The sequence below is a fragment of the Ctenocephalides felis genome, unplaced genomic scaffold (genome assembly GCF_003426905.1).
Source record: "Ctenocephalides felis isolate EL2017-DRISC unplaced genomic scaffold, ASM342690v1 CF-g0.4_SCAFFOLD_00633, whole genome shotgun sequence".
Classification (NCBI taxonomy): domain Eukaryota; kingdom Metazoa; phylum Arthropoda; class Insecta; order Siphonaptera; family Pulicidae; genus Ctenocephalides; species Ctenocephalides felis.
In genome coordinates this window covers 37,210-52,970 of record NW_020536787.1, presented here as the reverse complement: position 1 = coordinate 52,970, position 15,761 = coordinate 37,210, and the positions used below count along the sequence as shown (strand labels likewise).

At 32.1% G+C, this 15,761-nt stretch overlaps 2 protein-coding genes across 2 annotated transcripts; both read right to left on the bottom strand.

The window, feature by feature from the left end:
• Nucleotides 1–369: 369 nt before the first annotated feature.
• On the bottom strand, nucleotides 370–10,033 carry LOC113366863. The gene is made up of 10 exons (XM_026608516.1): nucleotides 9,895–10,033; nucleotides 5,627–5,740; nucleotides 4,281–4,505; nucleotides 3,957–4,028; nucleotides 2,331–2,612; nucleotides 2,044–2,274; nucleotides 1,495–1,933; nucleotides 1,334–1,426; nucleotides 1,199–1,266; nucleotides 370–1,127 (listed from the first exon to the last, which is right to left on the bottom strand). The coding sequence occupies exons 2-10, from the start codon at nucleotides 5,709–5,711 to the stop codon at nucleotides 370–372; spliced, it is 2,253 nt and encodes a 750-aa protein (XP_026464301.1). The 5' UTR covers nucleotides 5,712–5,740; nucleotides 9,895–10,033.
• Nucleotides 10,034–12,257: 2,224 nt separating this feature from the next.
• Nucleotides 12,258–15,400, bottom strand: LOC113366852 (chromosome alignment-maintaining phosphoprotein 1-like). The gene is made up of 2 exons (XM_026608505.1): nucleotides 15,326–15,400; nucleotides 12,258–15,221 (listed from the first exon to the last, which is right to left on the bottom strand). Exons 1-2 carry the CDS (start codon nucleotides 15,398–15,400, stop codon nucleotides 12,258–12,260), a joined length of 3,039 nt encoding a protein of 1,012 aa, XP_026464290.1.
• Nucleotides 15,401–15,761: the final 361 nt, after the last annotated feature.

Genomic DNA, 15,761 nt, shown 5'->3' with positions numbered 1-15,761 from the left:
ACATATACATAGCATACAGTCACAAATCAACAATACAAACATAATTCGTTCACTTATACACATATTTAACAATAACAATGGAATAACATACGCAAGTATTAAAATCGAACTAACATACCTATTCTTAATAACAATTTTATATATCTAAACATAATACTATTTTTAACTAGTATCGCTAATAACAAAAAGTCATAAGTAAAATCAGCTTTGCTGAGACAATATATATATATATATATATATATATATATATATATATATATATATATATATATTGTTCATAATTATATCATGCTTTAATTGCATGCTTAAAATTGATACCTCGATCTATGAATCCTATGTACGACTAGAAATTAAAACCAACAGTCAATCTCAACAGAAAAGATCTTTACATTGTACACCAATATTATCACAAATACATTCCGTACAAGGATTACTTAGTTCCACAATAACTTGCCCAACCGAGTACATTTTACCATAAATATTACAACCAGCCAATTTGAATATGACATTTGCATTATCAGATGAAGAGTCTTGAAGATCCATAGGCCTTTTAGGAGGGTTTGTAGTTAAAGGTTTTTTAGTGGTATTTATATCGATGACTGGTGCATTGTTGATGATGTTTTTGACAACATCTTTGGATGTGTTGATTTTTGTAGCCAGTTTAGACCTTTGTGTGGTATGATTGTCTAATACTAAATTGTGGAATTTTGTTATATTTTTTCTTTGAGCTGGCAATGGATTTCTTTTTAATAATTCGTAGCTATTACTTGGTTTATCATGATCTTTTAAAACGTTTATCCTAATTTCTTCTTTAGGTGTTTTAGTAGTTTCTAAACTCTCTTCCAATGGTGAAAATATATAATTCAGTACTTTATCTAACTCAGACTCCCCGGATTCTAAATCAGGAGCACTTGTGGTGTTTTTAGGTTCCAATAAAATTATTTCTTCTTCATCATCCACATATGCTTGAGTCGTACTATATGATGTATCATCATCGAAGTTTAATAAAGAGTTTATTTTTTGTGCATTTGTATTTATTTCATTTGCAGCTGTTGTGAAAACAAACCTATCCGGATTTATAACATAATTGTTGAACAGGGGCATGGATTCTCCAGGAAGAAAACCACCTATGAATAGAAATATGTTTGTTGTTGTCGATGAGAATAATAAATTTTATGCGCTAAATATAATTATTCACCTTCAGTTTTTACAGGAGGTGCGAATCCTTTTCCTCCACTATAGTCCAAAGTTGAATCTTCAGAATTTCTAAAAAAAAATAAAAATTACTAAAACCCTTACTCAATTATTCAGTAAGATCTTTTTTTGTAACTACCCGAAGGGAGATTGAGACACCAAATTTATTTTATAAGGTGCATCAGCTTCTGCATTTTTTCCCAGAGCATCCGCGGCTTCAAACTTAATAATTCTAAAAATATATGAAATATCATTTAGAAAAGTGTTTTTTGATCACTGTGCTCTATTTTATTTGCTCACCTAACATTCGGTAAACTTGGGGGCAACATGGTATCATAATCCAGTTCGTAATCATTATTTTCATCTCTTGTTTCATTCCCTGGCAAATCCACCACAAAATCTGTTGTAATATTTATCCCGCTGACATCCCTCTTGTCGTGTCCTGATTTATTATTGCCGTTGTCATAAAAATACTTACCTTCATTATTCAGAGCTATAGTTTCGTAGTTTTCAATCGATTTCTTGAAGATCTGTCTCAACTTCTGTGCCAGTTTTTTGGACACATCTTCTTTCGGAGTCACAGGTTCCGAATTCAAAGATTCGTTGGTTTTGTGATCACTGGTTTCGTATTTGTCAAAATCGAATAGAGTAGTCGTCTCTGAATTTTTCAGGACGTCTTGAATTATTTTGCTGATTTTTGTTTTTTGAGACACTGTGGTGCCCGATACTTCTTCGGGGCCTAAAAACAAAGACACAGTATATACCTGAATGTCCACATAAAGCATGAAATCATGTGTGAAAATGTTGTCACATGTGTTTCAAAACTTAATTCTACGTTTAAAATCTTACTTCCTCGTTGTGCAGAACATTCAAATCTTTCAGGACAACACTGAGTATTAGTTGTGGAGAAAACAGGAGAGCATCCAAGAGGTGCAACTACAGGGCAAGGAACACTCGTGCACTTCACTACACCATGAAGACACATGCACTTAGAACAAGGATCATTCTGTGACAATGATCCCAGATTATCTGTTATCATGCTTCCTTCTTTGTACTGAATACCACCAATCACACAACCACCTGAATAAAAAATGTGAGGAAAACAATGTACACTTGGATGATTGATTTAAAGTTACCTCCCAAAGTCCTGTGCGTCCTAACAGAGACAATATCTGTTTTTTCTGGACATACATATCTGCCTGGACAGCAGGATTTTCCGCCATCAGCCGATCGCTTTCGGCTTCCTGGTTTGGAGGATGTTCCGGAAACAACTGGTATGCATCCTGATGGAGTCGGAACGCATTCCACGCTGGCGCAACGTTCAGTACCATCCGGGGAACAGTAGCAGGCCCGACAGGAATTGGAATTGCTGGTTGCTGAACCAGCGGAATAAATGGTCCCATCTATTATGCAACCACCTGGGTAAAAGAAAAATAGAACTAATGGGGTGTATGGCATCGTGCCTTAAGGCAAATTGCTGGAACTTCTCGTACCGTAACGAAATGTTCGAGGAATACAGAATGTTTTCAAATAGATTATTATAAATATTGTAACATTGTCTAATATTTGTAAGAATTATATAAACTGAATTGCTAAGTTAAAATTATTTGTTTAAAGTATATTAGAACTTTAGTCAGAATTAAAAATAAAATCTGAATTATTTTCGATATACAAAAAAAAACTAACTAGTGGGGTGTATGGCATCGTGCCTTAAGGCAAATTACTGGAACTTCCCGTACCGTAACGAAATGTTCGAGGAATACTGAGTGTTTTCTAATAGATTATTACAAATATTATAACATTGTCTAATATTTATAAAAATTATATAAACTGAATTGCAAAGTTAAACATATTTGTTTAAAATTAGAACTTTAGTCAGAATTACGATTAAAATTTGAATTATTTTCGATATACAAAAAAATGAAAAAAAAATTGAAAACAAAAAATTTGAAACAATTTTTTTTTCCAAAATCAATTATTTTGTTAAAACAAGCAGAAAGTTCTTTGAATCATTCAAATCGGACGCTTAGTTCTCTCAAAAACTGCCATTTTTTGCACATTTAGCTCTGTATCTCCGAAATGGTTAGGCCTGTCTTTGCCAAAAACTAATAACCACTTCTCCCAATCATTACTAATTGAATGCTTTTTAGATCATTCAAATCGGATACTCCGTTCTCTCAAAAAGTCGATTTCTATTTTCTGCACTCTTTGCTCCGTATCCTCGAAACGGCTGGACCTGCCTTTGCAAAAACTACTCAGCTCTTCTCCCTATCGATAGGAATCGAATGTTTTTCTAACCATTCAAATCGGTTGATCCGTGAGGCCGAAAACGTGACTGGAAATTTGTATCCATACATACATACACACACATCAATTTTTTCTGAGGTATGCCAAAATGTTCAGAAACCTTCAAAACGTCGAGAAACGTAAAAATTTTCAATTTCGATTTTCGGCCCATTACAATAACATACCCTACGGGAAGTTAAAAAAGAAATATAGAAAGGAATGTAACGATGAGTTTACACAAATCGTGTGGTAAATATTTTGTTTTGGAAGAAGTAAATTATTAATTCAGATATAATTTATCTAGTATTTATATGTATCGTATATAAAATATATACTGCGCTAAAAAGAAGAATTTCCAATTACAAATTAATTACTATAATTACTTTTTTTCACTTTATTCTCAATAACTCGACGGTGAGTTCAATGATATTTGAATAATTAATTTTTTGTTACAAAAAACAAGAAATAGTACTCACCTTCACTCAAGGTAGCATTTTTGGTTCGCAAGAAGTCTAAATCGTTTAAAACAGCTCGATTTTGCAAACGATCTGCGAAAAATTATAAAATAGGTATAAAATAGTTGATACACACAACGTACTGTTTATAGTACGACAAGGAGAAGAGTTCATTTATTTAATACATGTGTTGTAACTTTTTAACTGTTTGTATAGCACATATGAAATCTTTAAGAAATTTGTTTAAAGTTAAATGTTTAACAACATTATCCAACATCATACACCGTACAGCAACTTTGTGTATTCATAAAAACCTGTTTTATTTATTTTTTCTACCCCTTTTACCATTTTCTTGTCCCCGTCTCCATCCAACGTGTTTGCATAGGAGTCGTGGACAACACTCCGAGCGCCTGGTCAGAGTGATGCACCCTGGCGGAGGCGGATCAGGAAATTCAGGGCAGACTCTCAACCTGCACCTGAGGAGACCCGTGGAGCAGGCACAACGCAGGCACGGAGACTCGGTGTGGACTTTAGAGCCATCTGGGTAGGTCTGGTTGGCGTAGAGACATTCTGAGAGGGAGATTATTCTTTGTTATACGGTTTATTGGAAATAAATAAAATTTTAGTCTATTTGTAGAAAATACAAAAATCTGCTAATATTATAGAACCCTAAAGCGATTCTAGTTAATCTTGAAATCGTGGTTAAAACTAAAAATTCGTAATTAAATTATATATAGCAAAATATTACAGAACAACTCGATTTTTCTCTAAATTATCAATTTGATTTTTATAGTATAACTTACAACCTTGCAAATGTTTTGAAAAGTTTTATGAAATTAAGCAATAAATAATATTGTTTAAGACCTTTACCCTGCAGCAAATCGGTTTACTCATAAAAATAAACACTGTATTTATTAACTTTGAACTTCTACAACAATTTACCATCCAGTATTTCCTGATCGATTGAACTTTCTAAATCTAAACAGAAACGCCCTATGGATCGAAATATACTTTCACATGCATACTTTTTTACATCATAATTTCATCTTCTTTAAGGTTATGTAAATTCGTGAGATGATCCGAAAAATTATCATATTTACTTTCTTTTCGATAAAAATCGACAATGACAAATATGTAAAATATTTTAGATAAAATTATGTAAACCTTTCTTTATTCAAATTCGTTTAGAAGAAAGTTGGATTAGGTAATCGAATGTTTTGATAAAATCAGACTTTTGGGAATGCATTTGTGTCATCTTCAGTGACATTTATTTTATATTGAAAATCTTGTTTTTTAATAAAATTTTTTTAATAAAAAGCAAGACCGATCCCACTATATCCCACTAAAGTTGTAATGGACTTCATCAGAGATCAAAATGTTTTAAAAGATGATCTCAATATTTATAAATAAATCTACACATTCTTCAATGTTTCTGTGTCTCATATAGTATCCCACTAAGTTCTTTGAGACAAATAGATCGTTTAAGCCATTTTTTTCCAAGAACCGCAATTCCTTCTTCAACTGTACAATAATAATTCTCTTCTCCATAACTGTTCTTTAACACGAATACAATACAAAGACGACGGAAGATATGAAAACTTATTCATAAATTATTTATTTATCTCACCGGTGAGATAAATTATAATATACAGTATTTAGTTAAAAAATCTGCAATTTGTTAAGGAACTCACCGGTTCTTTGATAATGTTCAGCGGAAATTTGTCCAAAACAGGAGATGATGGTTAGACACAGGATGGATGGTAGCAGGAGTTCCATTCTGGAACTTTATTTAGCTCAGTTGATAACTGGAATTTGTTGAACACAAACTGTATATATAAATTGTATAATTATATTGCTTCCGGGTACCCTCATGAACCATGCGCATTTATTTGTTATATCTCTTGTAACTTTTACACCGTTTATCTCAATTTCATGTAATGTTGGGAAAATTTGTACAAATATAAATTGTCTGTAATCTCTTATGGTCTAATATAATTTCTTGTGGTAATATGTTTAAATAACTTTATGTATATTGTTCTACAGCAACTAGGTAAAAAATTATATGAATCGCGCTCAAATACAGTGCGGGCCTTCAATCATGTTACTAACTCGATTATGTATTATTATTTATGTATTATGGATGGATTATTTATTAATATATCTCTTACTTTTTGACCAATTTGTACCAAATAAAATTACCTATAACATTTTTTAACAATATATGGTTCTACAGCAACTCGGTATATTTTAAAAAAGTACTTGAAGGAGTATGACACTTAGTGCGCTCCTTTATGTAAATTCAAGAACTTCATCTAATTTGAATACAACATTCGATAAATTTGTACAATTAATATATTAATAATTATCTATAGGATGTTCTAATACAATGTTGTTTTACAACTCGGTATACTTCAACATCGTATTTACTAGTAGTATAAAGTATATGGAACTAAGCACGCTCAAATATAGTGAGCATTTTCAACTTTTATTTTCTCATGATATCTCTTGCAACTTTCAAACGATTTCGTTAAAATAAATAAAATATTCGACAATTTTTTACAAAATTAACTAAAGTGCAATATTTTATAATACAATGCAACCTAATGTAATCTAAAATCGTAGTTGTTGCTCAACATCTTTAATTTTGTTGTGACAATTACTTTAGTCTGCATTTAACCATACATTTATTTATTATATTTTTTGTAATTTTTGATTAATTGGTTTTTCTTAGGTAAATGTAATGATTGCCTAATTTGTATGAAATTAAATTAATGTCAATAATAAACCCTACAGCAACTCAATGTGCTCTAAAGTTGCGTTCGAAAATAAATAGTATAAGCGAGAAGTATTATTTATGTGCATTTTTTATTGGAATCTTTTGATTAATGTGATAATGTGAATGATGTATTTGAAATATTAGAGAAAATTGAATAATTTATAAGATCTTTTAAATTACATAATGCGCTACGGCAACTTGGTTTGCGAAAACAGAAAACTTTATGGTAAATATAATACATAGAATGAAATTACTAATTAAAAAAATGAGTAATTTTGTACAGTAAAAATGCTAAAAAAATTACATATTATGATTTAAGTAATATGTTAGAAAATTCATAAAATTATTTATCCAATCTATTTTTATAACTAGTTGGTATCGGTATTTTGCCTTGAGGAAAGTTAACTTAATCAATAAAAATAAATTAATTTATGAGTGATTAAAAGTATTCCGAGTGGATTTATTACACATAATTGAAAACGAACGGTCACGTTACTTCGGAGTATTTTCTAAAAGCAAATTTTCAAAAATCAGTAATTTTTATAATTGAACCAGTTTCCGTAGGACTTTAATTGTTTAGTATGTTCATTAGGATCAATTATCTTATCTTTATACCAAGTAAATCGTCTAATTTTAATTTTAACAAACGTCAAAAAAAACACTACTGATTTTCTCAAACTTTGAGGAATTTTTAAAATTAAACTACTTGTCGTAGGGCCGTAATATTTCAGTAAGTTCTAAAAGACCATGATATATATCGCCAAAAAAAGTTCAATAAAAATGATATATTGTAAATGATATAAGTACGTGTTAAAGTATAAAATTTTTATTTTATACTTTATTATTGATTGTGTATTTAATTCTGAATAAATAAATTGAATCGTAGTTTCTATAAAGATTTTAATCATTCACATTCAAAATAAACAACTTTTCTCGTTCGCCATATTCATCTGTGCGTAGAATTGAAAAAAAATGCATTTAATTTGCAAATGGAAACGTGATTTTTATTCACGCAATTATAAAAAGAATAGATTAAATTATTTTATACACATACACATTTTTTATTAAATTGCTTGTTTTTATTTCATTTGCAGTAGAAAATTTTTTATCGCTGAGTTTCCAGTACGATTATAAAGTCGGTACTTTATTTTGCTGTGGGGTTATATAATACCACACAATATTATATCTAGATTATTTAATTTTGTGCAAACTTTTAAAATACTTTATTCAACTTAAATATAGCGTTAAAAATTATAGCTGATTTTTTATTGCGATAAATAAAAACAGTAGAGATGTTTTACGCTCTGAGTCCAATTTTAAAGTGCACAGACATGCCCTTGAGTTTTGTTGTTAGTAAAAGTGATGGATAAATTAATTATAAATAAAATACGTCATGCAATTCATTTACATTAAGGGGGTCTTCCTATGTGATGAGTTGAAAAAATTGAATTTTTTTTTATTTCATATATCGGTAGATTATACCTTTAAAAATAACATATTAAATATTCAAATCGATATCTCAAAAAGTTTTTGAGTTACAGCCATTTAAAAAGTATACATATAGTATATAGTACAACGATCATTTTATCTTTAAACGCGTTTTTCTCAAAACTGTGTTTTTCAAACTGGTCTCCATTGTATCTCAGAAACGGCTGGACCGAATTACTTGAAATTTACAGGGCACATTCAATATATTTAAACGCATGGAATGAACTATTATCAATCAAAAATTTCAAAACTTCGATTTTTTATAGCAAAAAAACAAAAAAAATAAACGCCTAATTTGCAACTTTTATTTCAAATGTCTATAAAATATCCAGTTTTTTTTGTATTCATTTGATTGTAGTTCATTCCGTGCATTTAAGCCTACAAATTGAAACGCCGTTTATTTTTTTTGGTCAGATAAGCCGATCAGCCGGAATCGTGGAGACAGTGGGAGCTCTTTTTTTTGAGGGGGGGTGTTTAGAGCGCTGTAACTCTAGTTGGACTAAATTTTTTTAGCTGAAATTTTATATTTATACTGTCCAAATATGTATTAATAAATGATAAAAAACTTGAAGCTCTAACTATTTACTGGTCGTAGAAAAAAAATTCTAAAATATCCCTAAAAAACAGGCCGTCACATAGGAAGACCCTCTTAACCGAATACTTTAAGATATAAAAACTGTTTCCATAATAAATGCACATTTAGCACGTGTGTGCTAATTTATTATTTTTAATTGTAGTTTTAAAATATACTGATACTGACTATATTAGTAAGACTAATTGTAATAGACAATAAAATAAATAATTTCTTTTGAAACAATGTTTTCAAATATTTTATATTCCTTAAACTCATTGTTTAAAAGATACAATTTATGTGAAAAATACATACACGAATGAAATGAATATTTTTACCGTACGATTTTAAAATATAACGCTTTTAGCAGAAAATTCTTCAAAATATTTCATTTGTCAATTTTTCATATAAATTAATATTATCGGCAAATGATTGAATGCACAATTCACTGTGAATAAAATTCTGAATAATAATATATTTTTAAGGATAACAAACTGCTGTAACGTACCATGCTCTTTTGATACACAATAATACAAATTACTTAATTTTAAACATATTTGATAAATATTTCAATAAAAGAAAACAATATAAAAAATAAATGCAAAAGGCAATAATATGAGAACATAAAAAAATGTCTAGTTCAAAATCCGATTTTAAAGTATACTGACTTGCTTTGGGATTGTACAACATTAGATAATTATATATTATTTAATTTGTTGAATATTTGATTAATTTTTTTTGTTACAATTTATTTTTGTTAATGAAAACTTTAATGTGATTAAAATTATAGAAATGAAATATTTATCAAATATATGCACAGCTACAAATAAATTTATAAAAGATCTGTAAATACCATCGGTGTGATCTATGATTTTTTACGATTTTAAATACCGAGATGCTGCTATATTAATTATAATTTTACATTATTCTACATAGGATAATATAATTATAATTAATATTGCAGATTATTTAATTTCGTATAAATTTGTCAAATATTTTACTAAAATTAGACGCGGTGTTTATGAGAGTTATATTGAACAAATGTACCAAACAAATAATTTTAAAAATAATTTAGCTACAAAGAAATAAATGGGTAGGTAACATGATAATAATAATAAACTTACATATTCCACTTTTTTCCACAATTGATTTTTTCAAACACTTTTAAACACTTTTTCAACAACCGACAGACGGACAGACGGGCAGACAAACAGACAGGTCTATTAACAAACGGTATTTCTGCACTGTCGACATACAACTTTGCCTTAAACCTGACCCGATGAGAACTCACACTAATATAAATATAAATATGGATATAAATGAATATATTTATATATGTGTCTGTGTTTTTTTTTTACTCAAAACGAGTATTTCTCGGTCTAGAGGTCCAAACGACTCCCGAGGTCCCTTGTGAATGAACTCTATCGCCGACATGCAAGGTTCTTTGTATTCTTGCAAAGAACCTGATGGAAAAGTAGGAGAGTCGGCGGGGTTTGAGTATGCTAAGTGGAGTAGGTAGATGGTGGAAATTAATTAATCTACAATATTTGATAATGTTCAAAGACCCTACAGCTATTCACTGCACTTCAAAACATACTATTGATTTAGGTGCATTTGCTTTTTTATATTGTTTACAATTCTTAAAACAACCCATTAACATTTTTTTAATAACATTTTCGAATATACCAATAAGATATTGTAGGTTTAATACGTACAACATGAATAGGTAATAATGTAGATTATTTAAATTCATTTAACAGTTGCTATAGTGTCTTACAATATTATAAATCATTTAGTTTAATTTAATTAATCGCTGTAGGGTCTTTCAACATTAGGAAACATTGTAGATTTGGAATTTGTACAAAATTGAATTATTTGCAATATTGACTAATATTGTGATGCCCTCCTCCATAATATTACCCTAGAAAATAAATACGAAGTAAATTCATTCACAACTCATTAGTTCATTATTTTAATATATCTGTTGCAATTTACAAAAACTGCTGTTTATTATTGATGGTGGGTTTAAGAAGTTTATGAAAAAATAAATAATCTATAATATTGTTTAATATTGTAAGACACTACAGCAACTGTTAAATAAATTTAAATAATCTACACCATTGCCTATTAACGACGTTTGTATTGAACCTATACAATATCTTGGTATACTCAAAAATGTTATTAAAAAAACAGGTCGACTAAAACAAATTCCCATCATTGTGCATTATTTAATGTAGTAAAGTTTGAAACATTTTAACACTTTGACTGATTTTTTTGGCGAATTATCTACGACATAGCTAACCCTTAGCAAAGCATACTTTAAAATTAAGCAATTTTAAAACCAATTTTCTCTCAGCGCTTCTACTACAGATCAGTGTTTTAATAGCGGACATTTGAACAGAGATGAGAGAAAGAGTTTATCTAATACATAATGGACTTATGTGAAAAAAACGACGAAAAATGCAAATATATATAAATATATAAATGTATACATAAATTATAAACTCAACAGTTAGTTTTCTTATGTTGTTTTCAGATCTATACAACTCATGTTGCTGAATTCTAGTAAACCTTATTACATTGCTGAATTTTACGTTGCTGAATACTATTATGTTTTAGAATTCTAGTGAATCTTAAATTACGTTTGAACTTTCTTGATCTTTGAAGTATTTTACAATTTCACACTTAATGTTTTAATAATTCTAATGAATTCTATGGTAACTCAGTGTACTTCAAAATCATAAATAATAATTAAATAAAAGATTTATAAACAAAATGATATATGAACGCATTAAAAATGCGTTTATATCCAGATATTGTTTATAAATCTTAAACCACTTGATTGATGTTTTCAAAAAACTTATAAAACGTATAAAATTTAATAATCTACAACATTGTCTAATAACATAAGATGGTATATCAACTCAAAATACACCAAAATATCAATTAAATAAACATAATTTTAGTTGATTTGTGGATTTTGTCTAAAGAGGAATAATATGAGTTCATGATGAGTAAGTTAAAACAAAATGGTTTTAAAATGATAACATAAACTGTATTAAAGTACTTATTTACAATTCTGTGAGGATTTTACACAAATTAAAACATAACATACAATAAATTTTTAACGCTAACAAGAAGGGTTAATTACAAAAAATTAATGTTTAAACGACACATGATTATTGTCCTCGAACTGACTTTACATAATTAAGTAGCAATCGTGTGCCTTTGTTATAATATATATATATATATCTATATTTCTTTACCCTTCTTGTATATATAATTACCTAATATAAAATATTAAAGTTTTCGTGCATATATTTTTACTTATGTGCACAGTAAAAATCACTTTATAAAATAATTTCAATTAAAATTAATATAAGTATATGTAACTCTATTAATAAACACAGAGAGCAGTAAAAGAAACAAACGAGTGCCTTTGTTTTTGAATCTTTGGCAAACCCTATTATCCCTCATTCTCATCAACTTACAACCAAGGTGGTCTCGGATTCATTGGATCATAAGTCTGTCTCATGCCCAAGGCCGCATGGTATCGCGGTGATGCATACGCAGCAGCTGGGTTCGATATCAAACCCTGGTTGAGCATCATCTGAGCATTTGTCTGTTGTCGTAGGAGATCTTGGCTTTGGAGGTACTGCTGATAAATTGGGGCCGACGAATCCACCAAATGGCTTCCTGAAGGGGTTCCTATGTAGGGGTAGTCTCCTGTTCGTGCAGCAGGGCTGCTCAAGTACTGAAATTGGCTTACAGATGGATTTACAGGTTTGTCTTGGTCCGAAGAAGAACTCCGGTGCGGTAGATAATAAGGATTACTGTTATCCAAATAACTTTCATTCGTGTTGTATAAACCGGGGGTTAGGTTCAAACCCGGCTGGCCTGGTCCGAAATTAAACGCAGAGCCTAAAGGATTCTTGGTTTGTTTCATACCATCAGGCTTTACAACGCCTGTACCAGTTTTGACACTGGCGTAAGTCTGGAAACCTTGTTGCTGTGTTGACACTAAATCCCCTGGTTCGCCAGACACTGCCGTCTTCTTTTTACTCGATTTTCTCTTGGTCTCGGTTTGTACAACTGGTTTAGCATTGTCACTGATCACAGAACACTGACTGTTCATCGCTTGTTGTCTATTATAAGCCATGGACATGGTTTGAGAATGCTGCAACATTGTTTGCATCGTGGACATGGTTGCCGCATGCGCGTTCTGTGGTTGTAACTGTTGCGTAGCTTTTGATGCTTCATAGTAATTCGGTGAAGAGTTTTCCATGAAATGTCTTATACCTTGAGGCATATTCGTCAATTTTCTTAACGACGGATCTAGCATATTCGGTGAATTTGCGGAGAACTTGTAGTTTTGGTTGGCTAAGCTGTTATTGGTGTTGTGAAGGTCGTAAGTCCTTGCATGCATTGGAGGCTGATTCAAAGGTAAACCGATATGGGCATTTGGTGGCACCCTGTTGTCCATGTTTGGAATCGAGTTAAGTAAATGTATGTTAGTATTGCACTGAGGAATATTCAAGTTTATGCCAGGAATATTTAAATTTCTTGAGGAATAACCCATAAAATCATTTGTCGGCATTTGTAATTTTGTGTCCGGTGCACTGTTCAGTACCACTGCTGACTTTCTTGTCGGCTCGCTTATCTCCAAACCAGGTCTAGGCAAAGCTTTACCATATGCTTCAGGAAATACGGGTTGAACCTTGTGCAAGTTCTCTACAACTTTATTTGTTGCTTGTAAATGCTTTTGTTTATAATTTATCGCTTCCATGTCATCTTGTTTAGGCAATGTCTTCTGATTCTGAACGTTTGCATAATTCATATTCAAAACTTCTGCAGGTCTTTCCGGTATATTCTGCGGTGGATAATTTGTCGAAGGGATGATAGAATGAGGAAAGCCCATATTGGTCGGCATATCGAATAAATATGTAGGTTTGTTGGTTAGAGGTTTGCTAAAGTTTTTGGTAAACTCATCACCAGTTCTGCTTTTTAGATTATCATCAAAATCGATCTTTTTGGCTTTGTCGAGAGCAAACGGTTGTTGTTTGTCGTCTCTAAAAATCGTTGGCTTGTCCTCGATGCTCTGCGGGGGTTTGTCGTCTGGTTTTGAATAACCCATGTTGATCAATTCACCTGACGGCGAACTTTGCATCAGAACAGATGTTTTACTGACGTTTTCCACATCACTTGCCGGAGTTTCTTTCTGCTTTACCTCCTGGGTGATTCCTATCTTGGTATTATTTGTGGGACTCAACTTCCCATCGTTAAATCCTCGTTTCTTCATCGGATACGAGCTAGGAGCCGGCGCTGTTGGTTCGGGTTTGGACTCGAAGTGTTGGGAATAGGGCGAGTTGGGTTGTGGAGTCCCGTAAGGTGAACTCAAATCACTATTAGAATACGGAGAACTCTGACTGGAATAACTGAACGGACTATTAGGTCCCAACATAACTTGCTGGTTATTCGGCATGTGTTTATTATAAGGACCTCCGCTCTGTGGTCCGTATGGAGAATTGGGTTGACCAAAAGACTTGGTACTGCTATTGTTCGGACTTAAAGACACGTAGTCCGCATTATTTTCAGGAACCATACTCGAAGCTTTGTAATCGTAATAAGGCAAAGACTCACGATCATAATTCATTAAACCAGAATACGGATTTGTAAAGCTTTGCAAAGGGTTCGGTGAATTTTGCGATGGGTACAGATGTGATGCAGACGTCGGCAAGGTTCCTTGGGGTCTATTTGGCTCTTGCGGACTGCAACTTTTCTCAGGACTACTTTTAGTCATGTCCTGGTAAAATCCGACATTTATACTTTTCTGCACGTCCTCGGTTTTCGGTGAAGGTTTTTGTGGCGCTGCAGTTATTTTCGGAGACGGGTACGACAGTGGGTACGTGGAAGACATGCGTTCGTCTATTCCGGTCCGAGGTGAATCCATATCTTGACTGAAGTTACTATGATCAGACACTGTACTTCCGGTACTAGTTCTTCTGGTTCTGGGTGTTCTATTTGATTCGGGGCTTTCAGCTGAGGTTATAGGACAATCTGGTTCGACTTCAACTGCTTTAACTACAACAGGTTTCTCTTGTTGCGGTGGCGGCGGAAGGACTGTACTAGGTTCAGGTACTACAGGCGTAGGTGCCGGTTGAGATTCTTCTGGTTCCTCAGTTTTCTTTTTAGGGCCTTTAGGAGCTCCAAACGCCTTAAACCAAGCACTCAAATTCGGCGTTGCCTTTTCTTGGCAAGCTTTGAAAGGGCGTTCAAAAATTTCATCCTCCTCCGACGACCTTAGTGATGTAATTTCGTTCACTTGTGTATTGTCTTCTTTCTCACTTTTTTCTGACTTTTCAGGTGAAGTTTTCTTTTGCTTGCGCCCTTCGTCATTGAAATTGTGTTGCTGGACTAATCCAAACCTTCTGTTGGAAGCACAGTCCCCAAACTGAGCTTGGGACAAGTATCAGAGACTTCCTGCAAAGATTCCTCTTTGGTCTCTTTTGTTTTCAAGGTCGGAGATGTTGATTCCACCACTGGCACTTTTGTTACCGGTTGTGCACTGACGGTGTTTATCAAATTTCCTTTAGTTTTACCAGGCTGCAGCCTGTCTATTGTCCGTTGCATCTCACGTTTTTTATTTAAAAAGTTGCTTCAAAGAATCCCTCAAAAACTTACGTTTCACAACATCTTTACCATCTTTCTTAACACAACTCTATCCACAGTTTTGACATCCTTGTCAGGCTTCTTGAAGCCTGGTACAGTATCGCGGGATTCGTTTTTGTTTTTGTTTTATCTTGTGATGTGTTTTGAATCTCACTTTCTGTAAACCACTTGTCCATATCTTTCGTCTGCTCGGTCTCGGCGTCCAAAGCATCCATTGATGTATCATTATTAGGGACCTTCTTCTTAGTTTTGGAATTGTTTTTTTGTTATTGCTACTTTTCTTACTGACTGAATCATCAACAAATCATACTCATCATTTGGT